The 27,231-nt window shown below is 48.4% G+C and overlaps 2 protein-coding genes across 7 annotated transcripts; both read right to left on the bottom strand.

Moving 5' to 3' along the window:
• Positions 1 to 123: 123 nt before the first annotated feature.
• On the bottom strand, positions 124 to 17,183 carry LOC122367676 (heterogeneous nuclear ribonucleoprotein A1, A2/B1 homolog). Of its 4 annotated transcripts, none has more exons than XM_043341010.1 (8): positions 17,025 to 17,183; positions 3,991 to 4,130; positions 3,508 to 3,727; positions 3,283 to 3,394; positions 2,545 to 3,060; positions 1,987 to 2,151; positions 1,563 to 1,617; positions 124 to 295 (listed from the first exon to the last, which is right to left on the bottom strand). In XM_043341010.1, exons 1-7 carry the CDS (start codon positions 17,028 to 17,030, stop codon positions 1,592 to 1,594), a joined length of 1,185 nt encoding a protein of 394 aa, XP_043196945.1. In that variant the 5' UTR covers positions 17,031 to 17,183; the 3' UTR covers positions 124 to 295; positions 1,563 to 1,591. The 4 variants fall into 4 exon arrangements, with proteins under 4 accessions (XP_043196945.1, XP_043196947.1, XP_043196944.1 ...); XM_043341012.1 differs by having other exon boundaries at positions 1,987 to 2,148; XM_043341009.1 differs by having other exon boundaries at positions 124 to 1,617.
• An 816-nt stretch (positions 17,184 to 17,999) lies between these two features.
• LOC122367675 (malectin-like) lies at positions 18,000 to 26,093 on the bottom strand. Of its 3 annotated transcripts, none has more exons than XM_043341007.1 (5): positions 25,943 to 26,093; positions 24,922 to 25,313; positions 21,836 to 22,018; positions 19,562 to 19,619; positions 18,000 to 19,032 (listed from the first exon to the last, which is right to left on the bottom strand). In XM_043341007.1, exons 2-5 carry the CDS (start codon positions 25,276 to 25,278, stop codon positions 18,803 to 18,805), a joined length of 828 nt encoding a protein of 275 aa, XP_043196942.1. In that variant the 5' UTR covers positions 25,279 to 25,313; positions 25,943 to 26,093; the 3' UTR covers positions 18,000 to 18,802. The 3 variants fall into 3 exon arrangements, with proteins under 3 accessions (XP_043196942.1, XP_043196940.1, XP_043196941.1); XM_043341005.1 differs by lacking the exon at positions 25,943 to 26,093 and adding an exon at positions 25,425 to 25,507; XM_043341006.1 differs by lacking the exon at positions 25,943 to 26,093 and adding an exon at positions 25,464 to 25,490.
• Between the last annotated feature and the right edge of the window lie 1,138 nt (positions 26,094 to 27,231).

The raw sequence follows: 27,231 nt of genomic DNA, 5'->3' as shown, positions 1-27,231 counted from the left end.
GCGAGACCTGCGAGGCAGCGTGTTGTTTTTCCTACATATTATTGCTTGACAGGGGTGCTCGGTACTCGGCATCTCGTGCGGGCAAGCCCTTCCCTGAATCATGACCATTCAACAAACTCCAGATAAAACTTCATAATTTATTTAAAACAGCCTACTGTCTTTGTAAATATCACAGGTAGCGTTACAAATAAATAAACTCTCACAGGCAGTTGTACGGATTTATCACAGATTGTTGCAGGCCGTCGTCTCGGAGTCGCTGGCCGGTTCCGCCAGAGTTCGATGACGTCGAGCAGACCTGTAATGAGACAACTGTCAGTAATCGAATTACCAATGCAGCAATCACGAACACATCACCGGTTAGGCTATTCAATGCAAACTGTTCAAAGCTAAACCTGCAACTCTGGCTATATATTAATGGAAACGTGCCCAACTAGGGAAGCGTCATGTCGCATACACTGATAGTGAAAAAAGACGGGGCCTAAATGCAAAACAAATAAGTCAGACTGCGGTATTTCTAGCTGCACATGGAAAAGTAAGGAATAAACGAAAAATATCATTAAGACGGTTAAATAAGTAAGTGCCAATCACGAAACATAGAAAATCATCCACCTACCCAGCCTACCGACCCATGTTTAGTCGATATTCCTCATATTCCAGCTAGTAGGTGCCTGCCTGCCTCCTGATAGAAGCTGCCTGCCTGCACTCCGCTACGTAGCTGCCTGCCTGCCTGACGCCGTGCTTGGTTCTACAGCGGCTGCCTTCTTGTACAGAGCCATCCACCGCCCTATCCGCGGACCGGCCACTTGACTGGCGGGCCCGCGCCGGCTACACTCACAGCACGGGAACACATACGAAACAAGCTAGCGACAGCGACGTCTAGGTTTATTGACCATTTGTACAAAATGAATGCAGTGCGGGACGGGGACGGCGTCCCGGCCCGCGGGCGGGGACGCCGTCCCGTGTGCCGTCCCGGGGGTCGCGCGGGGCGGCCCATCCCTGGCACAGGGCCGCGGGCGGACGGCCGGCGCCGGTTACATGAGCTCGCGCCGACGGCGGCGACTGAACAGAGCCGGCTGGTCGGGTGCGCGGGGAGGAGCGGGAGGGGGAGGGGGAATGTGTGCCGTGGCCCTCGGTGGCGTTCGTCAGGCGCCGTTGCCCGCTCTCACTGTGAGGCCTGCCTGCCTGCCTGCTTGACACGCTACTTCAGTGCGGACCGGGAGCGCAGACTCCGCCTCCCCTATGTAGCAGCCCTACCTAGTCAGACGCCAGTCACCCTGAATAAAACTAAATCGCCTAAAACAGACAGGGCGCAGGCGTCACACAACATAACCAGCCGGAAACAGGTCTGACGAGTCGAAACGGGTACAACTCACTATTCCCTAGGGTTAATCGTGAAATGTAGCATAAACCGATGAAACTGACACAAATTTCAATGCGATGAAATGTTCACACATATCTTCACACAAATGCCAAAATTACACAATGCAGATAATCCCCAGCATATACATATGTGCTTCAGACTATGAGAGACGTAGAGGCTGTAACGATAAGTTTGAACTTACACGGAACAGCCAGGTGGACGGCGGGAGACTTAGTATTTGTTGTAGCCTCCACCACCTGCAACGAGGACAAACGTCAGTGACGTCAGTGGACACATCAAGCGACAAATGACGGGCCTAATGTTCCTGCACATATCTGCCCTCGGGTATATCTCATAACCGAAATTCGAATCGCATTCGAAATTTAACATTTCAAAATAATAAAGTACGAGCCAAAACAACCATGACGGGAGAGTCAAGTGCCACGCAACAAAACATGACGTAGCAACCACTCCATAAATTGCAATATTCATATAGGAAAGTACAAAACTGTAATAATAAGATAGGATAGTACAGAATGACTATGGAAGCTACAGATTATTATAGGAATGTCCATTTCCGCGCGACGTTGATCAGCAGATTGTCGGCAGGGAGTGGCCGTGCGTACCTCCGCCGCGCTGCGCGTAGGGCGCCGCCCGGTTGGTCTGGGCCTGGCTGTAGCCGCGCGCCGGTCCGCCGCCGTACGACTGGTTGCCGTAGCTGCCCATGGCCGAGGTGTCGGGCGCAGCGGCGGCGCCGCTCTGGCTGCCGCCCCAGCTGCCCTGGGCGCCTGCTGACACAGCGGAGCAGAGGGGACACCGTCAGCACCCGGTCACCTACGGCCGCTCGCCGGGCAGTGGGCCGGCCAAAACGGCTTCCATCTCTCACCTTGGCGCCGCATTTCAGCGAGCTAGTAAAACTCCTTTTAGCCATGTAAATATCATTCATCAGCAGTAGCACTAAGAAGCACAATGTTAGTCGAGCTAGACACAAAATGCTGTAAACTGTGCAACTTAGACCCACAACAAGGACACAGAGTGCAATGTTTCCCCTTTTTTTACTGTTAGTCGGGTTCACATTATATGTACCTACTTCACAAATAGCAGCGTAATTTATCAGCGTCCATCCGGATATTACCCATGCCACCACCTCGACCAGACCATCAGGGCCTTAAAGCGCGACTCACCGCTGTTGTATCCGTATCCACCGCCTCCGGCCGCCGCCTGCTGGCCGTAGCCGTTGCCGTTCTGGCCGTAGCCGCCGCTCTGTTGTCCGTAGCCGCCGCTCTGCTGTCCGTAGCCCCCCTGCTGTCCGTATCCGCCGCTCTGCTGTCCGTAGCCACCGGCCTGCTGGCCGTAGCCACCGCCCTGTCCGTATCCGCCCTGCTGGCCGTAGCCGCCGCCGTAGCCGCCCTGCTGTCCGCCCCACTGGCCGCCCGAGCTGTCCCACGGCTGCTGGCCGTAGCCGCCACCGCCGCCGCCGCCCCAGCGTCCGCCGGAGCCGCCGCCGCGGCCGCCCTCGCCCCAGGGGCCGGCGCGGCCGCCGCCGCCGTCACGGCCCCCGCGGAAGCCGCCGCGCCCTCCGCGGCCGCCACCCCGTCCTCCGAACCCGCCGCCGCCAGCGCCGGCCTCGGCCATCTCCGCCTTACTCAGCGCCTTCTTGACGTCCACAAACTTGCCATTCACTTCGTGATTCTTCTTCACTGCAAAGTGATGGTGTTTTGTCACGACATGACTACAAAGCTGTACAGATCATTTTGAATCAAGCTTAGTTCTGTTCATGACAAACAACGTAGCACTTTGAATGACATGTTTCAAATGTAGTATGTTCAATGGTGAATAGGAGCACTGCTGAAACTGGTCTCCTTCATATAAAAAATTAATTCGCAGGGCATGAACTCCTTCATCCCAAGTTGTCTACTTACGGACGATTTTGTCGACAGAGTCGTAGTCGACGAACTCGATGAACGCAAATCCACGCATTTTACCGGTCTCCTTGTCGAAAGGCATGTTGACGGAGGCGATATCGCCGTACTCCTGTAAATGGACACGACAAAATTAATTAGTTAGAGCACAACAAACAGGACAAATGTGTCGTCTTACTACAAATAACAAGTCGGATCGGCTCTGCCATCCAACATGGCACCCACCCCAAAGTAGGCGCGGAGGTCGTCCTCGGTGATGTCGTCCTTGATGCCACCGATGAAGATCTTCTTGACGGTGACGTTGTTGACGGACTTGCCGACGTCCTCGCGGGGCACGGCGCGCTTGGCCTCCACCTCGCGGCCGTCGATCACGTGCGGACGGTTGTCCATCGCCTGGTCCACCATGGTCGAGTCGGCGAACGTCACGAACCCGAAGCCTCGGGACCTGACAGCACACATTGCGTGAGCAATTGTTTCAACAGATATCTACTGGATCGAGAATTACAATGCTCCATCAAATCAACAACAGGGTTTTTCACACTATATAATTATAGTAGGAATTTTATTATGCATTTATTTGGCAACCATCCAAAAGGTATATATTTCTCCATTGTTATCTAAATGTGTGTGAAATCTAGGTGTGGAAAATAAAATATCCCAATGCTAATGGCACTCAACCCAAGAAATTGTAACAAGTGGGCATCTTACCTTTTAGTCCTGGGGTCCTTCATGACGATGACATCCACAATCTCGCCCCACTGTTCATAGAAGGACTTGAGGCTGTCATCTGTGGTGCGGTAGTCGAGGCCACCGATGAACAGCTTCCTCTGCTGTTCAGCATCTTTGCCCTAAAAATAAAAATAACACATTTTATGACACAAAAATAATGCCAAAAGGACTTGAACCAATGGCAATAGGCACTTAAGAACTAGGAATGCCACAAACCTTTTCTTTGCATTTGCTCGAGGAGCAGAGCAGTAGCAACTAGTCATCATGAGTGTTTTTCTGTATGTGTGTTCCCCTTTCATCTTTTATTGCATTTTATCATCACCTGTTTTACTGACGACGGGCAGTAATAGCCACATGTTCCAGTGGAATGTCCTGAATAAATTGTTCATTGTCTATTGACCCGAGGTCAACACCCTAAGTTGACCTGACCCAAACAAAAAGTATATCATTCGACGCGCCTGAGCGAGGCGAACACGATGCTGCCAAAAACGCGGCTCTGCGGCCGTTTTTGCGAAGTTATTCACCAAAAACTGAACCGTACCTTGGGGCAATTGACCTGACCTCAGATATATATATATATATATATATATATATATATATATATATATATATATATATATATATAGCTTTAACTATTACCTAATCCTTTATTTAAATTTCAAAATGATGCCTAAATGACTTGATGGAGCAAATCCATTTTGCAAGATCGGCTTAGCTCGTACCAACATAGCCAGTGAAACCCGCTAACTTTCCTTGAGCGGGCATTGAGCGCAGCTGGATGCACCAAAACATACAGGGTGTCCAGAAAAAAAGATACTACGGAAATTAAGTCGCATTCATTAACGCACGTGCCGATTTTTTTCCAACTTCATGCGCTTATAGTGCAAGATTTGGCAAAACTCATGAGCACTGTAATGCGTCGTTGGGAAGTTGTCTGTATGCCGTCCGAGACGGTCAACAGGACCATCAGTCACCTGGGCCCAATCTCACCAAGTGGGGTAAAGTCAATTTGGGGTAAAATACCAAACTACCCCACTCCGTAACTACAAAAATACTACCCCGAAATTAGTTAAACTAGCTTGGTGAGGTTGGGCCAAGTGCCCAACCTCACCAAGCTAGTTTAACTAATTTCGGGGTAGTATTTTTGTAGTTACGGAGTGGGGTAGTTTGGTATTTTACCCCAAATTGACTTTACCCCACTTGGTGAGATTGGGCCCTGCAGACCGTGCTAGTGCTGGAGCTGATCCGCCGGAAGGCCGCTCACATTGAGTATCTGCTTTGAGGAGCTGCCGCGACTAACCAAGGGGTTTACATGCCATGTGGCACCTGCTGTCTGTTTTGCCATATCTTTGCGAATACAAGCATGTGCCATTTTAAAATGTGCGGTGTTTATTTTCGGAATTACAGCAAAAAATAATAGTATCCGTTTTTTTCTGGACACCCTGTACATGAGGAAATGTAACTTAACCCTCGCCCTGGCATGGCATTTTTCATAACACGGCCTGGCAGGGGGGAAGGGGTCGATGCGACCCCCCCCTCGCGATTGGCTCCTATGGCACCTAGAAACACCAAATTTGGTAGGTAGGTGGGCCCCCTGGAGTTCTCGCCCCTGTGCAAGTTTGGTTGCTCTAGGTCAATATTTAGGGGGACATAAATGTAAAAATTTCGCTAAAAACAGGTCAAAAGTTTTTCGCTTATAACTTTTGATCTAATTAAGATAGAGCAAAAAGAGCACCAGTGAACTCAGCACGTCAAGGCGCGTCGAATGATATACTTTTTAGCTTGCTTAAGTGTACTTAAAGTTTTTCTTAAATTTTAAGTAAACTTAAATTAATAAATTAAGTTCAAGTTAACCAAATTGCATCATATCGCATATCATTCGATTTGGCTGGTCACCAGGAACACAATACCATTTTTTAAGCTCTAGCATCATTATGTGCCAAGTTATTGGCAAAAACGTCATTTGACCTCAGTTGACCTCATTTTACCTGACCCATGGATAAGTACACCAAACAAAGAAGCACCAAGTGACCTGCTGTTAAGTACTGTGGTTTCAAAGCACAAAAGTGATAGAACGAAGCGGATATCTCCAGTATTTTCAGAATTTAGTATTTTCCCATAGGCTTAACATTACGACGTAATGACCTCTAACTGACCTCAGGTCAGTGACCTCAAAAAACCGAACTATACGTTATACAACTCGGTGAACTTAGCACATCCTGAAAGTTTGAAGGAAATCAGTCCAAAACTGTGAGTTGGACAGGTGCAAAAAGAAAATTGAAATTTGGCCATGACCTTGTACCGGTTTTTCTGACCTGACCCAAGGTCACCCCGACCTGAAATTTTCAGGTAATATGTAAAAAGGTTGCCCCATAGGCTGTGCCAAATTTGGCGGCGCTGCGCGCCGCCGTTTTTACGCTATCTTCGAAAAACCTTAGGGGGGGGGGGGTCGCATCGACCATAACCCCACTCGACCATAACATCGACTTTAACCCTATTCCTGGCGGGGGGGGGGGCCTCAGGAGCCCCCCCTGAGGTTTTTTGGTTATATCTCCCAAACGCGTTGAGCTAGGAAGCTCAAATTTTCTGACTTTTCCTAAAAGGCTTCTACGCAACATGTCTGAAAATTTTGAGTTGATCTGACCTCAGGTCAGGTCACCAGAGGCGGTTTGGTGACGCTACCTCAGAAAAGTTTGCAATCACGCCAGAGCTAGAGTTTTTGACCGATCAATTTCTTCTCTTCAGGGTTTAGTTAGGGTACCAGTATGTGCAATTTGTATATCTCGGAATTTTGATATCGGTGACCTAAGGTCAGGTCAATTTCGCGACCTCCCCATTATAAGTCAATGGGGGAAAAATCAACTCCCTGTTTTTACCACTAAAACGGGTCGGAATGGCCCCATATACCATACATGACTTCATATACGATCAACCTTCACTACCTTGAGGTCTGTTTTGCTGTTGGGCAGCTGTGAGGTCATGTGACGTCATCAAAGGTCACCAAAGGTTTTTGGCCAATAACTCCGTACAGGAACAAGATACAGACGCGTGGATGGTCTCATTGTGTTCAGCTCGTTAAGACGCATCGAATGATATACATGATGACCTCGAGGTCACGTGACCTGAGGTCAACCTTTGACCTTGACCTTTCGAGGTCAACATATATATCATTCGATGCGGATTGACGAGAGGATCACGATGATGCCCTTAGTTTGTTCCTATCTTGACTAATTCGAAAGTTATTCGAGAAAAACTCTCTCCATATCTAGTGCCGCCATTTTGACTTTTTCGACCCCTGTGACGTCATCTTTGACCTGACCTGAAAATGACCTTAGTAAAAATTGTAGATCTTGGCCGTGCGTATCCGATGCCGTTTACCGCTTGTCGCTATCTTGCTTCGTTCTCGAGATCTCGGGGGGGGGCCGAATCGGCCCCCCCCGCCAGTTTCTTGTCCCGGCGGAGCCCGCCAGGAATAGGGTTAACCCTGCCAGGGCGAGGGTTAAAGCGTGCTGTAAATCTACTGTTAACGCCAGACCTCTTGAGACCCCAATTTTTCTCGATTATTTTTTAATGCATGGAAGAATTTCAACCAAGCTCAGGACATGACCGTTTCAAGACCTGCCGAAACTTTTACAATTTAGATATTTTGTCGCCATTTCAATATTTCAGGCACTTCTCATTGACTCGTAATGTTAAATTTCGAGCAAGATTTTCACCCGGCGTGTAGAGGCTATCACCAGTCAGTCTGTGATACGTTATGACGTCACAGCTAAGCCCCGCCTCTGTGGTCTTGGCCTGCGGCGGTTTCGGGCCGGCGCGCGGTCACTCGCGCTGTGGCGGGGAGCGGTGCCGAAAGCCGGCGGAGTTGTGCGTAACGTCATGTCTGACAGTGCCCAAAGAGCGACATGATGACTGAGGAGCCATAAATGCTCAATGCGCATTGCTTGTACCATACTGATATGCTCGCTGATATTTGTTTTATTTTTTATAAGCTGCAAATGACGGGCAGATGGCATATAACTGACATAAGGTTAGGAAATATTCACCTGTAGGTATTTAAAGCCTATGGCGTTGCAGATAATGCGATAATGGGATGTCGGATGTCATCAAGTAGCTACTGATTTGTACATCGCTATGCACCCATCGACCAGCGCAAAAATTAGCTAATTGCCTTCGCTTTACATAATAAGCCTCGCTCGTATTTCTCCAAACAGACATCCTGCATCGAAAATCGTATTTGTTAGGAATCGTTAACGTTTGTTCGAAGCATGTGTGAGCAGCAGATTGAGGAGTGATGGTCCTCTTGGTCCCATATACCTACCTACAAGAGTCAACAAGAACCTAACATTTACTTGACCGTCTGCTGCAATTGATTCATAGCACGTGAAACGTCAGCGAAATTCATAGTCTTTTACAGATGGCAGGGGTGTCGTTTGTACAGAGGTCGCTGATAGGCACGGGTCAATACCGCAGTCGTGGGCGGAGCCTAATGTCATATGACGCATGAAAGCCTCTATCCAGGATGGAAAAACAGTTAACATTACGAGTCAATGACAAGTGCCACAAATATTTAAGTGACAACAAAATCTATTTGAAGAAAAAGTTTCGGCAGGTCTTGAAACAGCTATTTCCTAAATATGGTTGAAATTATTCCACGCATTTAAAAATAATCGCGAGAAAATAGGGTCTCAAGGCGTCTGGCGTAACAGTAGTAGAACAATGAACGTTTTTCACAGGTATCCTGAATAACTTGAAAAGCGATGTGGATCGTTCAACTAACAAATATGACGACCGTTTAGTAGAACGGGAGCCGAACGTCCCTTCCATGCCCGGTCAGACAGGCCGAAAGCGCCGTGTCTGCGAGTCGATACGCTTCTATGTGTCTGACTTAAAGGTAGTGTGCCACCTTTGAAAGATTTCCCATTTTATTTTTCCTAGGATAAGAAGCTTCTGTTTTTACCTAATATCGCAAAAGAAATCAAAAATGGGCCTGGAATAGTGTCTTTTTCGCCTAAAAGTTTATCGGTTTTCGATATGTATAACAACTGTAGTGGGCTGGCCTGCAAACAGGCGTCGGCAACAATCGCGAATGCGGCGCACATGTGACAATAAGCAAAGGTCATTATAGAGTTACGACGTACGGGAATGAGTTTTCAGCTGTCTAATCGTAGACAACACAATGTCGAGCCTTAAACTGTAAGCCTGTATTGGTATTGTTTCTTTTATTTGGCTGTCGAACATTATTTATGGTTTGAAATATGATTTTATGTAAAATAATTGATATGAAAAAGCCGTCTCTTAAGTTATGACCCCATTTCACCACAAGCAAGTGGCAGAAATGACAATGATCAGCTGACGCATTTTTCTTGGCCGAAGTCAGAGCGCCCGGCCCGACGCACCACCACCGCACCACAAAGTATGAGCAGAAGCCGCGCCCAAAGCCAGGGCCCCGGTAACACGTGAGGTAGCCGAGTCGGGGCAGCGTGCTCTGACCCAAGCCGGGGCCGCAGCTTTGGGCGCGGTCTACCGCATCCCCGCGGGCAGCCCCGGGCTATCACATGCCACCGGGAGGACGCGCGGCCCCGGCTTGGGTCAGAGCACGCTGCCCCGACTCGGCTACCTCACGTTACCGGGGCCCTGGCTTTGGGCGCAGTCTACCGCACCACCTAACAGGCGTGTTCGAAACCGCAGGAGATGATGATGAACGGGTTTATCGAAACTTGATTGGATGAGCATATCGGTAATAGCGATTTCAGTGTGTGCATTTATTGTTCATAGTGGTGTGAAATGTGGTTGGGGTACGACCGACAACCCGTCGGGGCGAATTTCGCACTGGGGTACTCAAAATTTGAAGAATTTAAGACGTTTCCATGAGTTTTGAAGGCATGGATAAGTTCTAAAAATCCGGTTCTCCTTATCTGGGCCATTCCCTCCATACGGTCCAGGAAAGCTGGCACACTACCTTTAAGGCCATCGTGAGACTGAGCTGTGTGATTGTGCCTTGTTGGCGGCTGTGAGACTCATATTAATAGTTAAGAATTTGTTTTGATACTTATTGTTCTTTAGTCGTTCAGCCCTTATTGAAACACGAAAAACATGTCTATGATTTCAAGAATGTCCGGGACAGCCCGTCGAACGAAAAAATCACGTTTTTACAAACACACAATTTGTGAAAAAAGCTATAAGATTTCGATAATAAATTACATTTTTGGAACCAGCTTACTGTCAGCTTTCGAATGGTACCTATATTCCATTTCTTTCGTGGATGAATTGACTTTCCGACGAACCGCACTGGGTAAACATTGATGGAACAAGATGGCCCCCACCAGGCAAAATTGATCCTAAATCTGACTGGCTTTTTATCATTCTGAAGATAAAAATCATTTGTCTATTGCTTGAACTGTCCTAAATGATTGCCATTAATTGTCAGCTATATTTGACACTTTTGTGATACTTAACCCTCGCCCGTATAGGGGGGGGGGGGGTCGAACGGACCCCCCCATGGTTTTTCGCCAATAACTCGCGTAAAAAGCGGCCGATCGCGACGAAACTTTCAGTACCCTCGCGTTAATCAATTTTACACCTACCCTGAAAATTTCATGACCCTGACCCCAATGACCTTTGACCTGTGACCTACTTTTCGAGACCATGTTTGGCCGGAATCGCGATTCGGCGTATGTCGGCTCGCATTAGCCGCGCGTTTGCAGTCTTTTCGTGGTTTCAAGCGTTCAAACATGTGATATGATGTTGCCCCCATGCATTAGGGTGGGTGTCAAGGTCACCCGAAGGTCAGGTCAGGTCATTGACCTTTGGTGACCTCGGTTCACTTTTTCGAGTTTTACATGTTTCTAGGCCAGTTTTTGGAGCTGAATTCGAATTTAGCTGAATTCGAATTTAGCTGAATTCGAATTTAGCAACCACATGAACATTTACGAAGTAGTTTTGGTGCCTTCGTAACATGTTACGAAGCTGTCAGAGGCGGTTGACACCTACTACTATGCGTTTCAGACCCTGTGGAACAGTCCTTTTCGGCTATTTCTCGTTGTATATGCGTTTGATTTTAACCAAACTTTGGCATTGGTAGTTTGAGATCCCTACCTAATTTTTATCAATATGGTCTATTAACGAAAAATGAAAAATAAAGGCACTTGTCATTGACTGACAATGTTAAGGTCGTCAGAGCCCTGCTTAGAGGCTGACACAGGCTGGACGCTGTCTCCCCTCTGATTGGTCGAGACGCACTAGCACACTGCGGCTTGGCTCCGCCCACTTGCGGTCCAGCCTCGGGTCATGTCGGCGGCAGTCGCAGTCCGGCCGGCCGGCGTGGGCCGCGCACGCAGCGCAGCGGAGTGGAGCACTTGTTTGCACGTCATGAACTTTTAAAAAGTTGTTCTACGACAAATAAGGACGGAGGAAGAAAGAGAAAGGAAAAGGAGACAAAGTGACAATGAGACGAACGGTAAACGTTGGCAGTGGACAACAAACAATATGCATATAGCCGCTAGAGCAGAGACAGGAGACGAAGACGATAGACCAGAGACAAGTGACGAAGATAGAGATTAGGCTATAGACGAGAGACAATATACTATAAACGTATAGACGAGAGACTGACAAGGGGGAGTGAAGGACGGGAGATCATGAACTCTCGATATTGCATATCTACATTTTCAGATAAAGTCATCCTATATTTTTCCCTGTTTTATTGTTTTTCGGGCCTAAGATCTATCAACAACATTCTGAAAGCATTGTGGAAATGTCATAGAAAGATTTACCTATTATTTTCACCCCCCCCAAAAAAATATTCTTTTAAACAAAACAAAACTAAATACCTACAAGTATCTACAGGGATGTTCACGAAAAACTGACACATTTTATTTCCGAATTACGAGAAAACACTTGCCCTCAGAACGGTGATCATGCTATGGGCAAATAGAGTGGACTTCTAAGTTTGTATTGACATATTTTGGGATCATGTCATTTTCGTTTCTAAGAAGTTACAGCGTATTTTGCAGATGACGAGTTTTTGGAGCAGTGCACGACTCAGCCCGAAACAGGAAATTATTCCCCGTTTTTGGGCACGTGCCTGGAGAATTGCAACACCTCTCACTGCACTCGTCGGGAGGTTTGATGTCCTTTGGGCCGCTGCTACAGATCATGTCACTCACGTGACCCCACAGGAATAGTCCACGGAGTTGAGGTAGAGCGAAATGGCCGGCTATAGGTGAGAGGTGATGCGCGAGACAAGTGCCCCCTCCCCCCTGTTCTCGTGTGAGACCGATGATCGCCGTTACTGTACGTAGGGTGGCCCTGACGTGCCAGAACCACCAAATGGTGTAGACGTCGACCCATTTCCGCTACAGTAGCTAACAGAAGCTGTTAAAAGATGGCACGGTACCACTCTACAGTGACTGCCAGCATGCGGCCATGGTTTCTGACATCAGCACTTCCAAGCCTGCCAATTTTGGCATTCCTTAGGAATTTGCCCACAATATGCCAATAGTATAAAACATAATCCATCGAAACATTAATAGGTCAAATTTTAGACGAATTCGTAGACTGGTTCAGTCGTGGTGGCAGATGGCAGCCGCGAGAGCTTCATTGTTTTTCCGTTAAGTTTTGTCGCCAAGTCAAATTTCCCCATTTTAACGCTTTCTTATTTATTTGGAAGCTCATGTGATGCTAACTAAAGGAGCTATGCAGATACAAAACTTTTTTCAACAGGCTTTCGAATGGCATGTAAGTCAAGTCTCCGTGAGCTCTCACATGCTCACAAAGTCGTTTTAAAATGTGTCAGTTTTTCGTGAACATCCCTGTATTTGGATATCTTCAATTAAATAAGGCCGTTGAATGCAAAGACAGTCCGGTGAATTCTGTCCCGTTACTCCTTAAATGCACAATAGCCTGTAGGAAAACGGCTGCGGAGAGGCTCGCTATAAATTATTGAAAATAAGATTATTTTAAGTCTGCATAGGGAATAACATTCTGTAGCTAGGAGTGCTTATTGTTTTATACATACACCGTCGCGATCTGCATTGAATTCTTCATCCTTATTGATTATTCTCTCCGCGCGAGATACGACATTTACAATATTCACGCAATGATGCCTGCCTTAGCGTGTGTCTCGTTCCAGTCCGTCAGACCTCCGCACCGCTCTGACCCCGAGCGGCGAATGACCGGTCCCGGTGTCGCGGCACAGTGGGCGGAGCTTAGCTGCGGCGCCACAGCTGACGCTGCAACGCCATGCTAGCCTCTACCACGGTGCAGAGTTTTCCGATCAATTTTTACCATTACAAGTCAACAACAAGTGCCTTTCATTTTGACATTTTGTTAAAAGACCATATTAGTAAAAATTAGATAGGCCCTTGAAACACATTGTGTCAAAGTTTGGTTGAAATCAAGCGTATAGGTAACGAGAAAGGGCCAAAAAGGACTGTTCCAGAGGGTCTGAAATGCGTAGTAGGAATACCCGGCAGGTTACTGGTTGACCTGACCTGACCCGACCCGGACTAAATGCATGAAGACATCATCTGTGATCAAAACTAACATGATATTCGTGATCAGCGCCCCGAAAAACCCCATAGCAGCCACACTTGACGACGTTCTAACAGGTCCCGATTTTCCGACTTTTGGGTCATTGACCTGACCTGCAAAGTCAACCAATGACCTAGGACCTAAAAATTAGGTATCATCGGCTTCCTCTCGTCACGGGCAACACGCTCGTTTTTTCCGCGAAGCTCTAGTTCGATCTGTGGCGAAACGGCAAGGGGGGGGGTCCAACGGACCCCCCCTTATACGTTCGCGGCTGGAAAAACACCAATACGGGCGAGGGTTAAGTAGCCTTTTTTAAATCAAGCTTTTAAATCAAGCTATGTAGGTAATCACTTTACCTTTTTTAGCTGAACTATTGTAAGGCCCTGCGCCCCGCCCGGGGTCCCGGATTTTCACGCCCTGCTGGGGGGGGGGGGGGGGGTTGAACACCCCGTCCCTCTAACTTGGCTCCTCGACCCCACAGGGATATGGAGAAGGTGGCATTTGAAAGCATGTAAAAACAATGACTAACTTACTTTGCTCCTTTTTGGTCAGGTCAAAGGTCAGGTCACCAGACTAGGTCATTGTAGGCTAAAATTCACTTGATTTTTGATTTTTCACTTCAAATTTCATTTCACTTTTTTCATTTTTGGGTCGAATGTCGACAATTTACAACAAACCAACGCATAATTCAGAAACTTAAAGAACTTCAGCACCCCGGATAAGCGAATTTGCTAGCTCTATTCATGCTCTTCCTGAGTATTTCTCTCAGATTTGTGCCTGCAGTTTTGTCCACAGGGGACAAGAACTGCTGACAGCCTTGCACGAGCCTACTTGTACCAGTATCATGTTCCTCTTGTCAAGACGCATCAAATGAACTACCTATAACTTGACATTTAAATTTTAACTTATTTGTGACCTAGGATGACCTCAGGGGCATCAACAGAGGTCACGGGTGCCATTTTCATGTTCAATGTTTCATAGTTACTTGAAATTCATAGTTTGGGTGTTAAGAATGATGTTCATCCAAAAGAGGCACCTTTCGATTTTCTCCCATTGACCTACAATATTGACCTGACCTTAGGTCACCATTGTCAAAATTCTGAGATGTACATTTTGTACATGCCGCTGCTCTTATCATTCTCTGAAATTTCCAAAGCGATCAGTCACTCGGTGCAGCTATGACAGTTGGGGAAACTACGAGGTGAATATAAAAAATTGATTGGTCAATAAATGGACTTGATGACCATATATGGGCATAAATGCAGCCCCCACTACTAAGGGTGAAAAACGGTATAACAAGCCAGTACTTGCGGTATCGCGTCCACTTATTGGAGAGAAAAGGCTTCCATTTTTCACTAGGAATTAGCATGATTTGATTAAATTCGGCGAATTGACTCGAAAATGGCGATAGGAAAACAGCATTTCTGTAGGTTCTGGGCGTCAAAATCAGCTGGCCATTCAATAAATGGATTGGTTTTATGAAAGAAAATTGTTAAAAGATTTAATTTAATTACAATAACCAGATATTTAATTTAAAAATAATAACTTAACCACAATTAGAAAAACCATAAACAAATTTTTTCATTTGAATGCCAGGATTCATTGAAAGGATGAAGTCTGATTTTATGACCATAGGTATATGGTCATCGCTCCGCCCACTCCAGCCGCTGATTAGCTGATCCAATTTTTGTTTGGCTCCTTGTAGTTTCCCCAACTGATGACAGACACTGAAAGTTGTGGTGCATTTTGAAAATGAAATGTCAAGGGATGCTTGTCAGTTTTCAGTGTGTTCCTTAAATGCCATAAAATTCCTACAAAGTTTGGCATTTTTTATAGCAGGCATCTCACATGCTGCTACCCATTTATGAAAAGTCTAGACTATTCATTTCTCGAGATATTTACACAAATTTCTCTTTAGGCTGTAGGTTTGTAGGTTTAGGTTGTAGGTAAGGCTAGGTCAGGTTAGGTTATGTTTTTGTTTTGTAGAACACTTAACAGATCTTAATAGCGAAATTTGAGGAAATATCTCAAAAACTGGAGAGTCTAGCAACTTTTCACGAACGGTGACAGCATGTGAGACACCAGCTATAATAATACCCAAAGTTTCCCCAGGAGCTTTGATGCCTACATGACTGTGTATCACTTTTACAAGAAGATATTCACCAAATTTAGGAGCATTGTTCTACATGAACTTTTCAATATCAATGGGAGCCTTTAACCCTATTCCTGGCGGGCTCCGCCGGGACAAGAAACTGGGGGGGGGGGGCGATTCGGCCCCCCTTCAGATCTCAAAAACTACACATCGCAGCGACAAACGGTAAACGGCATCGGATACGTACGGTCAAGATCTACAATTTTTACTAAGGTCATTTTCAGGTCAGGGTCAGGTCAAAGATGACGTCACAGGGGTCGAAAAAGTCAAAATGGCGGCGCTAGATATGGAGAGTTTTTCTCGAATAACTTTCGAATTAGTCAAGATAGGAACAAACTAAGGGCATCATCGTGATCCTCTCGTCAATCCGCATCGAATGATATATATGTTGACCTCGAAAGGTCAAGGTCAAAGGTTGACCTCAGGTCACGTGACCTCGAGGTCATCATGTATATCATTCGATGCGTCTTGACGAGCTGAACACAATGAGACCATCCACGCGTCTATCTTGTTCCTGTATGGAGTTATTGGCCAAAAACCTTTGGTGACCTTTGATGACGTCACATGACCTCACAGCTGCCCAACAGCAAAACAGACCTCAAGGTAGTGAAGGTTGATCGTATATGAAGTCATGTATGGTATATGGGGCCATTCCGACCCGTTTTAGTGGTAAAAACAGGGAGTTGATTTTTCCCCCATTGACTTATAATGGGGAGGTCGCGAAACTGACCTGACCTTAGGTCACCGATATCAAAATTCCGAGATATACAAATTGCAACTACTGGTACCATAACTAAAGCCTGAAGAGAAGAAATTGATCGGTCAAAAACTCTAGCTCTGGCGTGATTGCAAACTTTTCTGAGGTAGGGTCACCAAACCGCCTCTGGTGACCTGACCTGAGGTCAGATCAACTCAAAATTTTCAGACATGTTGCGTAGAAGCCTTTTAGGAAAAGTCAGAAAATTTGAGCTTCCTAGCTCAACGCGTTTGGGAGAAATAACCAAAAAACCTCAGGGGGGGGGGGGCTCCTGAGGCCCCCCTGCCAGGAATAGGGTTAAAAGTGAGGCGAGTGGGCACTTGAGCACCCTCAAAGCCCGTTTCGCCATCCCTGAATTCACAAAGCAACCCACATCACTTAGAAATTCAAAATTTCACTGCTACAAATATTCGTTGAGTGACATTTACTGAAAATAAATGCGCTTAGCACGAATAACACGCAACTGGTCCCGACAAAGAGCTGGAATCCAAATGGAATCTTAAAGGGGGAAATAAAAGTCAATATAAAGAGACCTTAAGGCCAAAAGACCATAAAAAGTACATATATACTTACAGGCATGTTGCTAGATGTAATTCTTCGCGTTAGACAGCAAATTACAGCAAAAACGCAGATAAAATGAAAGACGCCGAGAACCCCACCGGCGTCGGCGAAGGCAGCGCAGAAAATGGCCGATTGATTAGAGGCGGATGTAGACTTCAAAGAGAGGGGAGCATAGAAATACTAGACATAAATCACGCTATTGCGAAGTAAATGTGTGATGAAAAATATAAAATGAATAAATGAAACTAGTCCAAGCAAACAATGCTTGTCTTACTGCTTCTATGAATAAAGTTATTTTCACAGCTCTATTTAAAGACCCGACAGTTTACCCGAAGCTGGAACACAGCACAGTCCAAGCCCTATATACCGCGCAGTCGGTCCAGCATTACTGCCGGGCGTCGGCTATCGTGCTCGACTCTCCACACTTATCTGGACGAGCAATTACATGCTCAAGTATCAATGGGGCTATTTTCTGGAAATGATGTACAACCGCCCTCCCCATCCGAATCTCCCTTCACGCTCCCTTTCCGGGCTGGACCGTTTGGGAGGCAGGCGGACTGTCCGAACGGGGGAATCCGGTTCCATCGGGACGGTCTCGCCTCCGCGGCTGTCTGTGCCCCCCGGCCCCCACGGCTCAATGTCTACGTCCTATCCTATCATCCAGTAGCCCTGCAACGGTCTTTTCAGGCTGAAATAGCTTGCTTCCAACAAAAAAGAAAGATATGAACATTGAACATCACTTCACGAAGGCAAAACTCTGTTAAGAGACTAGCCAGAAATGAATAGTGGTCCAGACTTAGACGGCTACTGGGTTGAAATCACAAAAAAAAAAACGGGGCAGCACTAGCAGAATAATAGCGAGGTAGAATGTGGCGTCAGGTAATAGATATAAGAATTCGCTAAGTCATGGGCGACGGAAGAGGTATTAGCAACCATTCTGAAGCTCGGGTGGCCAATGGTCATCAACTCATCAGTCATTAGGCCATAGCTCATTGACAGAACCGTGTATCTGGAAGGACAATTAAGTGCGGGAACAAACAAACAAAATATGATCACAATCAAATCACACGAGATCAAGCCGTAACGTTGCCAAACGCTGACCCCGGTACCAACCTTTTGAGCTTGACCTAAAGCTGCACCCGCCTTTCGCCAACACCCTGCAGTGCCACCCCAGCCACCCCATACCGCACACTCATACCGACAACTAAATGAATATGACAAATCATGGGTAGAGTTGCCAAACTCCCGAAAGCATCGCCCGCCAACGGAAGCACCGGCGTCAAGAAAGCGGGCAGTGTTCTCGCATGCCGGCCCATGGCGGGACGCGTCGCAATTTGTTCTATCGGGACCACACTTGGGAAGCAACACATCCCGCACCCACGGGGACTCGAACCGAGCAATAGCACACACAAGTGTAGAGAAATTCACACATGGGACGCCGCAATGGCAGCGACAGACACACTGCCGCCGGCAGCCACAGCGCTGCCAGGCGGTCCATCCGAGGGCGACGTCCGCACGACAGCACGCGCCAGAACGGCAACATCACAACTCGATTCAGCACTGGAGAGGAGCCGGCGGGTTCCTCGCCACGTCAGACACGACGGGACGCCATGGCTCGGACACGGCAGCTTGGCTCTCGGCTGGCAACCTGTCAGCGCGGACGGGTACGGGCACTGGCAGTCGGCCGGGCGTCCACCGGGTGCAAAATGCAGCAGCTCTGCCGGCACACAGCCAGCACCCGGTGACCGGGTACGGTGCACGGACGGGCGTCGGGCTTCCCCGAGCGGCGCTCACAGTTTGCATAGGCACAGCAGCACCGGGATGAAGGCGCCGATGGCGACGAACAGCGGCAGCATGGTGGACGTCTCGTCGCTCGAGTAGGGGTCGGGCGTGCGCGGCCCGCTGGGTCGGCTGGACGCCTTGGAAGGGCGCGGCGGCGCCGGGTCCTCGGCGGCGGCGGCCTCCTCTTCGGGAGGCTGCGCCGACGCCAGGTCCGGCAGCGGCGGCAGCAGCGGCACATCTGGGGGGCGGCGGACACGGACAGGTCACACATGGAACTGAATACACGCACAGCGGCCAATCAGCCAATAGGCCAGATCAAGACAAGTGACCAGACAAGCCACCATTTAGGATGTTTGGCATCTTTGTTGTGTACTGCCTGCTCGATATCTCGATAGGTTTCTGCCAAACGTCAAGCATAGCCAGAAGCAGTGTAAACTCTAATAAAAAGCACTTCAAAAGGACCAAAAAATCATAGCTTGCGTCCTCGATTCCAAATTCAGTTGATTGTAATCTAGCATGACCGAAATGGTCAAAAGAAGAAGCATACCACTACTAAAAGTGCAAACTAGTAAAAAAGAAAGGCTTCTAGCTATGCAATACATGGCCAGCCTAACCGAAAACGTCCCTAAGTGCCGAGCGATAGCACCGGATAGCACAATGCTATACAGGAGTTAGCTGTAAACAACAAACACGTATGAAAACACGCATAGTTAAATTTCAAGCATGCCAGAATGGGCCATATTCATCAAACTGACAAAAAAACTAACCTTCCAAATTTCCTTTCAGAAGAAGAATGGCATTCACCTTCGGATTGTCTCGATATCCCTGAAAAAAGAGACTGGAGTCAGACAATCTTTCTGCCATATCAGCAACGTTCCACTCCAAAGAAAGCCAAAAAAGGTATGTACTTATTTAAAAACTTGTCTAGGCAACTTGACAGGTCGAGAAATTGAAAAACACATGATAAAATTTTACGGTGTTCTTTCTACGCGAGACAGGGCTGAGGCGCAACAGGAAACATCTGATCTCGCTGTAATTGCGTACCAAGTAGTTAGGGCTATAAAAACGAGCCAAACTCTGGGCAACAAAGGCCATATCGTTTGACAGCCGGCAGCTCCGCCGTAGGGTGTATGTGCAGCGCCACTGTGACGCCCTGATTAACACATGAAAAGGTCATTCGCACCGGCATGTGCTCCGTCTGTCAAACTGACGCCAAATGTACGATAAAAAGCACCGCCGTTTCCTCGATGCGGGCTGCAAAGGCGTACAGTTGCGTGGAATGTGCACCTGCTGTTCCAGTCACAGCCTCACGGCCACCGAGTGATATGTGAGTGAGACAGGTGCTTTCTCCACTATGCCATATACAAGACAACATGATCTGAAGTTGGGAAGCATTGGCAGACCCGTCACGATCCACACAGCGGATGCCGCTGATCAAAAGCCGGGGTGCTGGCACCAAACCCCAGATCAGTCATTGTTGGAAAGCTACCTACCTCCTGAAAACAAACAAACAAGTGCGCTTCAACTAAATGAAGTCAGCATCATACATGCCATTGTGGGAACAAATAAAAGTTCTGTAATAATCTTGGTGGACGTAGTGAGAAGCCTAGCTAGTGATGTTGATTGTGCGTGCTTGAAGGTTACTGCCCCTTTTTCACACAATTCAAAGGAGGGGGCGAAAACATGGATAATATTTGAAGAAAAAAAAAAATGGACAGCATTTGCGGCTCCCCTTTTTCACAACTGCTGGGTCTGCCAATGGTATTTGAGTTGTTGACCGTAGATAGGAAACCAGACGCTAGTCAATATTCCTTTGATATAGCTGTTTACATATTGTAAAGGGTGTGCTAACATGGATCATCGTTGCAGTGGACTTTGAGAGGAACCTTGATTCTGAGCGAAGCGATAGGACGGCAGCGGCCGTGTGCGGGCACTGTCATGTGTGGACACCTCGATAAGCTAATAAAATGGAAAGCTTCGATTCTCTCATGAGCCAGGGTTAATATCTGAAAGAGACGAGGATGGACGCAACACCATATAAACTCGTTTCGAGTTTGAGATCATTGGCTCAAAACATATAGGGAGAGCCCGGTCGGAAACGCAACTACATCATTCCACCAAGCACGAAACGGGCAACCCCGCGTGTTGGGTCATAGCGGAGGAAGCCGAAGAATCGGAAACCGGATAAGATGCGCTCACATTCGCTCACACCCTGTGTCTACAATGCACATGCAAAGCCCCAGCATGGATGAAGGAAATCTCTTATCCATCATGGCCCAAGCTACACTACGCTATTAGTAAAGTAATCTTGACACTACGCGTGATCCTCCACGAAATTACGCGCGTGACCATGTTTTGTCGGGTTTCACGGGAAATCAGATCAACATCAGCCGTTAGGAAATACACGGGGTTGGCTACAATGGGCTGTACTACAGGTCACGCACATTCAGTCAAGGAAATTACGGATGTGTGCTGTTCAGTCCAGGGAATGCCGTATAGTCAAGACAGTCAGGATTGTCCGTACCGATATAAAGTTCAAGAAGCTGAACTTTTTTTTTGCAGAATCTGCATGATTGCATGATATGAGACAGTTGTTGATGCACTTGATGGTGCATAGTGTGAAATAAATACTTTATGAAGTAAATAGAATAACAATTAGGTAGCAAAACTGTATATTTATTGACAAAAGTGCTCGCTAGTTGTCATGCTGACGACAGCATACGATAGTTATTTCTGGAAAACTGCAGAAACTGATATCAAGGAAATCCGCAAGCACGGATCTACAGAACATGCGCGCACTTTCCTGAATGGTCACGCATAGTGTAACCTGGACTTTACAATTACAGGTTGACTTTTGGGACAGATTTAGGCATCAATAAAAAACTGGCACAATAGGTGTGACGAGCTCATGAAGAGTTATTTAAGCATTTTGTGGATCAAAAACCACATATTCACTTCTGCTGTCTGGAATACGGGCAGGATGCAGGAGGCGAACGCTCGGTCAGCCGCGGCAGCCGTTTCTCCGTGAACTGCCGACATACCTTGATGAACTCGACGCGGATCTTGCCGCCCTGGATGTCTGACTCGTCGCCGCGGTAGCTGAGGCGACCGCTCTGTATGGACAGAGGCACCACCTCGTCGTGAGCGACGCCGCGCCCCACGCGCTGGTATATGTCCAGATCTTGCACCACAGTGTGGTCACCATTCAGAACCACATCAAACACCTGTCAAGGCAACAGAAAAAGCAACACAATCGGCAATGTCAACACCAAAAATAGACAAAGGACATTAATGTTGATAACCCTATCAGCCCTCCAACTGCATCCTGGGTTTCCATCTTGGCCCCACCTGGCAAAACCACATAGCACAGATAACAGTAGTACTGGATTGGAAACAGGATTCCGGTGGCTGCAGTAAGAGGCCGAAAACAGAACCGAATATTTCGTGCCCATATTTCGATATCTCCTCTCACAGGCAACAAAAATATTGGTTTATGTGAATGAAACTTATAAAGAAGCAATCGACTAGCCGTGCTCGTGTTTATTGCTGCATTTTTGCATAATGGCAACTTATTTTACTAAACGTTGCTGGTTACACTTTCCTCACCGTGGTGAGGGAACGTATGCCACTGATTTGATTATAATGATTTCTCACTCTCATCCACAAAAAGTACTTGTACATACATGGGAGTTTGATCTCTTTATTTACATGCTAATCGACACCAGTCCTGTCACAACGAACCATCCAAACGTCACGATTCAAACCAACGTCACAAAACACCCCTTCAAGTGTCACTTCGCTTCGCCTGCCCTCCCAATTTCATCAGCGACCTTACTTCCCCGCCTTACATCTTCTTAACCCTGCTGAGCTTTGGCCTCTTGTCGGTCCTCGATCGGGTTGCACCAGTGGCTGGGGTGTCTGCTTCCTGACTTTCGATGGACAGCACTGTCTTGAGCAGGGCTGCGGAGTCGGAGTCGGAGTCGGAGTCGGTCGGAGTCGACAGTTGTGACCGGAGTCGGAGTCGGAGTCGGAGTCGATTTTAGAAACCCGAGCCGGAGTCGGAGTCGGAGTCACCGAAAATCTGTCGACTCCGCAGCCCTGCTGGGTCTGCGGAGTCGGAGTCGGGAGTTGGAGTCGGTCGGAGTCGACAATTCTGCCCGGAGTCGGAGTCGGAGCTGGTTTTTGAAAGCCGGAGTCAGAGTCGGAGTCGGAGTCGCCGAAAATCCATCGACTCCGCAGCCCTGGTCTTGAGTGTCTGTCTCACTTATCAGTTACCATGTTTCCACACTTTCCAGCAAATAGATTGAAAACCGTCGCATACATCTCTGGAAGGAGGCTCCTAAGGTCGTCGTGGCTATCATTGTAAACGACTTCCGGTCAGTTCGACATCTCGGTTTACGACTATCTTCGTCACTTCTGCGTCACTTCTTGGTTGATCGCAGACCAGCAGCTGGTTCCTGGTGACCCGGAGTACCGCCTCATTCTCCAGGAACTGTCGGACACTCGACCAGTTGTAGTTGCCACCTGATAGCTGATATTGTCATTCGTGAAAAACGCATCGGTCTGGCCCTTCATAACCTGCTTCTGGTGTGAGTGGCGTGCGGATGCCATGGCGTTTCGCTGGCCGCTCGTGCACAGGGGGCATCGCGTAATCCACGCTGGTCAATACTGACAGGGCTGCGCCGCTCTTGAGCCGACGGCGCTGTCTCTGCATGCCGGTGCGAAATGACCGATCTTCTTCGAAATCTTCCTTTCTGAAATGCAGCTCACATACAGCGGAATAGTCCTGATCCCACTCAGCCCGGTCACGGTGACCCATGGCGCCAACCCACTGAGCCCGTAGAGATGTTTCGGTGAGAAAAGCGAATAGGTGGCATGTGAGACATCTCCTGTTCTAATCTTTTGTTCCTCTTGGTTCGTTGGGTTGTAGCCAGAACGGCAGGTTTTTACCGCTCATTCCCCTCCTCCATTGTTGATGTACCTATACGTATGTAAGGCTTTGCACCACAATTTTTTCAAAAGAAAACACCACGCATTGTGCCCTCTAAATGATCAAATTAAAAGTGAAATACTTTAATTTTCAAGCAAATGAAAGTAATTTTGGTAGCTTCGATTTTAAACTTAAACGACAAAACGCAAAAAAGACGATTTCTTGCAATACACAACACACAAATTATCCACCCAGCAGCACGCGAGAATCTCATTTTGGCGCCGTCGCATAAAAACATTCGGCCTCTTACTGCAACTGCCAATATTCTGTTTCCAATCCAGTACTACTGTTATCTGTGCACATAGCATAAATATCTTTTATGCATAATTCTTTTCTTCACTCCCTTTATAAATACTTTTAAGTGCATGCAACCTCAAGCAACAGATCAAACATCAAACAGCCTGTCCCGTTGCTCAGTTGGTAGAGCGCTGGACTCCCGGTGATGAGAGCCCGGGTTCCAACTTCCAGTCCTCTGGCGCTCGTTATTTGAGACTCCTGACGGGGATGGTCTGCGGTTGGTGGGAGCAGCCGCAGCCAGTTAAAGTCAGTAGAGTGGGACAGGCCGTGTCCGGCTTTGAAGGGCACGTTAAACTTTGGCATCTAAATCCTCCCATTACCCAAAATTGCGCGATCGGACGGTAGGGGTCGGGGTCTACGCAATAAGCTCTGAGTAGCGTAGGCTCCGGCTCTGTCAATCCGTCCATTCAAACATTTGAACTTAATTTATAAGAAAATATTTTTCCTCCAAATCACAGTGCTCCTATGATTTGCCTAAGACCCAGCATGGTAGAATGACAGCTGCATACAAAAATAAACACTTCTGAGATAGAAAGCATCAAGAATGCCTGGTGACTGATAAAACTGAACTTTTGCCAAAAAGGTCAGATATATTGCATTTATTGCCTTCAAGATTAACTACTTAACACACTAGCTCCACAGTGGCATTTACACTGCACCTTAGGTATGGTGGGGGAGGGGAGCCCCGGAGGGGCAGGGGTGGAGCCCTGAGCGCTTGCCTGATTGAGCTAGCTCTTTGCGCAGATAAAATTGTATAAGTTAAGTTACAAATAAAAGTATGTAACCTGCCCTTTGCTCTAAGGACCTCTAAATCAACTATGCTATGATCATTTTGCTTACCTTCATGTTTGGAGCATCAAAGTAGACCTCGCTGAACTTCAAAATTAGGACGTAGTCCCCATCTTCCACAACCGGAATATCATACCCAAATGTGCTATGATGGTACCTTTCAGTTTGATACAGAGGCTTGTCCAGCAAGGGTGCTCTTTGGATATCAAGCTGTTTTCCGTAATCTGACGCAGTTCCTATCTTGCCCATCAGTGGGTCCCTCTTGTACGTAAATCCATTCGAATCTGTATGTGCTTCTCCTCCACAATTAACTGCATACATAACCTTAAGACTAGGTCCTCCATGAGAGATGGCCGGAAGAAGAAGCAGTAGATATAAAACGCCGACCTCAATCAAGCAATAATTCATGGCTGCAATCCAAAGCTGTCCGAGCAATAAAACACCTGAAGAATAGACACGTACAACTTAATCCAGCCAAAAAACACCAAGTGAAGTATTTCTGAGGCTCCCGCAATTAGGGACCATCACAAATTCACAACAAAATCGTAGCGTACCGCCTATCCACCGCGGTACACCGGCATCCAAGCGAGCACAAGCGAGTCCCAGTGAGTCCGAGTCCCTCCCCCTACACCGGCGCGATGCATTGATTTGCCACTCGCGTTGGCTTGGTAGAAGCTAGCTAAAAACTAGAGAAGCTAGTCGAAATCCTGCCAATATCCTAGAAAACAACCAAATTCACCCACTTTTTCCTACTATATTTGCAATATCATTCTTAATCTAGTATGAAAAATATTGTCGACAGTGCTGACGCGAATGATTCGATAGCGGTACACAATCAGAAAATCACGACCACTAATTTCAAATATCCTGAAAACAAGTGTGCACGTATTTAAAATGTGCAAACTTGCAGTATTTGAAAAGCAAATAGCACGGCAGAAAACTTACAAAACGGTGCACAGTAGGTAAAATTTTGGTCTAATCTGTCATATACCACCAACGAGCGAGTTTCAATGCATTCCAAAATGTGAGGAATCTATAGACCATTTCGTTAGGCGCGTATTTAGGTACCTACCTAACTATCTAGCAGCCCCATAGGAGTGCCCATGCAGGCTGCCGGTCGACGACCGTAGCACATTGCCTGAGAGACCTTACGGCGTGACTGGATACCAAAGCCCAGTGCCAGCCGGTGCCGCCCCCTCCCCCTAGGCAAGGCCGTATCCTACGCACCATCTCCCGCACACGCCGTGTCATGTATCATCTGGCCGTTGTCATGGCGACCGATCTCGATCCGTGTCTCGGTAGGGACTGCGCTGTGACGGCGCAGCCTCGGCGCCGTCAGGCACGCTATGATCGACACGGAGCGCCAGTGTGGGGACCGAGCCGCCGCGCCGCGGCGGGCGGACACGGGCCCGGCCGTGCTGAGCGCAAACCGCGCCGGTGACAGGTGACGCCGTGACGTGACATTGACGCCGTGACGTACCGTGAGCCCGCCCTGCCGGCACAGTGGCGTCATGGACCCCCTGAGCACCACCCCCAGTGCGAGCGAGGGCGGTAACCTGCACGAGTGGTGGCGATGGCCCGGCTCCGGTACGAGCACCGCTCGTGCGCCGGACACCGAGCTCCTCGAGCGCCACCCGGCCTCTGACCTTCGGCTGACCACGGAGCAGACTGTGACCGCCGGCCACCGTCTGCCCTCTGAGCCGCCGGCGCCGGCGGGGCCGCGGCCGACCTCCGGGCCCCTCCCGACGGGTGGTTACTCCCTGACCGGGGGACCGGTCGGTGATGGTCTTCTCTCGGAACTGATTCCCACCGAGAGCGTCTCTGGCACCGGACACAGCCTCCTGACCGAGTCTGGCGGGGACGACCTCTGGTATTTCGTGCCCGCAAGCAACACTTCTCCCCAGCTACTGAACGACTCCAGGCTCGTCTTTAACTCGAGCTCCGGTACGGACTTCTGGGGCCTGCCGGGTGTGGCGGCGCCGGCCGGTCGGTCCCCGCTGCCGCTGCCGGCCCCGCTGCTGGTGCCGCTGGCGCTCGCCGTGCTGGTTTCCATCGTTTCCAACGGCCTGGTACTGGCGTCGATCGTGCGCCACGGCCGGCGCGGCCAGCCGTGCCTGTCGGCCCACCTCAGCCAGACGGCCGCCGCGCTGGTCTGCTCGCTGGCCGCGGCGCCGCTGCTGCTCGGCGCCGCGCCGGCCGCCGCGCTGGCCACCGCCGCTCTGGCGCACGCCAGTCCGGCGCTGGCCGGCGCCGTGCTGCTGTCGGCGGCGCGGCGCTGGTACCAGCGGCCGCTGGTGGGCGCGCTGGCCGCCACCTGGCTGCTGGCCGGCGCTGGCCTGCTGGTGGTGGTGGCCACCGAGG

This window comes from Amphibalanus amphitrite, unplaced genomic scaffold (genome assembly GCF_019059575.1).
Source record: "Amphibalanus amphitrite isolate SeventyFive unplaced genomic scaffold, NRLGWU_Aamphi_draft 000887F_arrow, whole genome shotgun sequence".
Taxonomy (NCBI): domain Eukaryota; kingdom Metazoa; phylum Arthropoda; class Thecostraca; order Balanomorpha; family Balanidae; genus Amphibalanus; species Amphibalanus amphitrite.
This window is presented reverse-complemented; position numbering and strand designations above follow the sequence as displayed.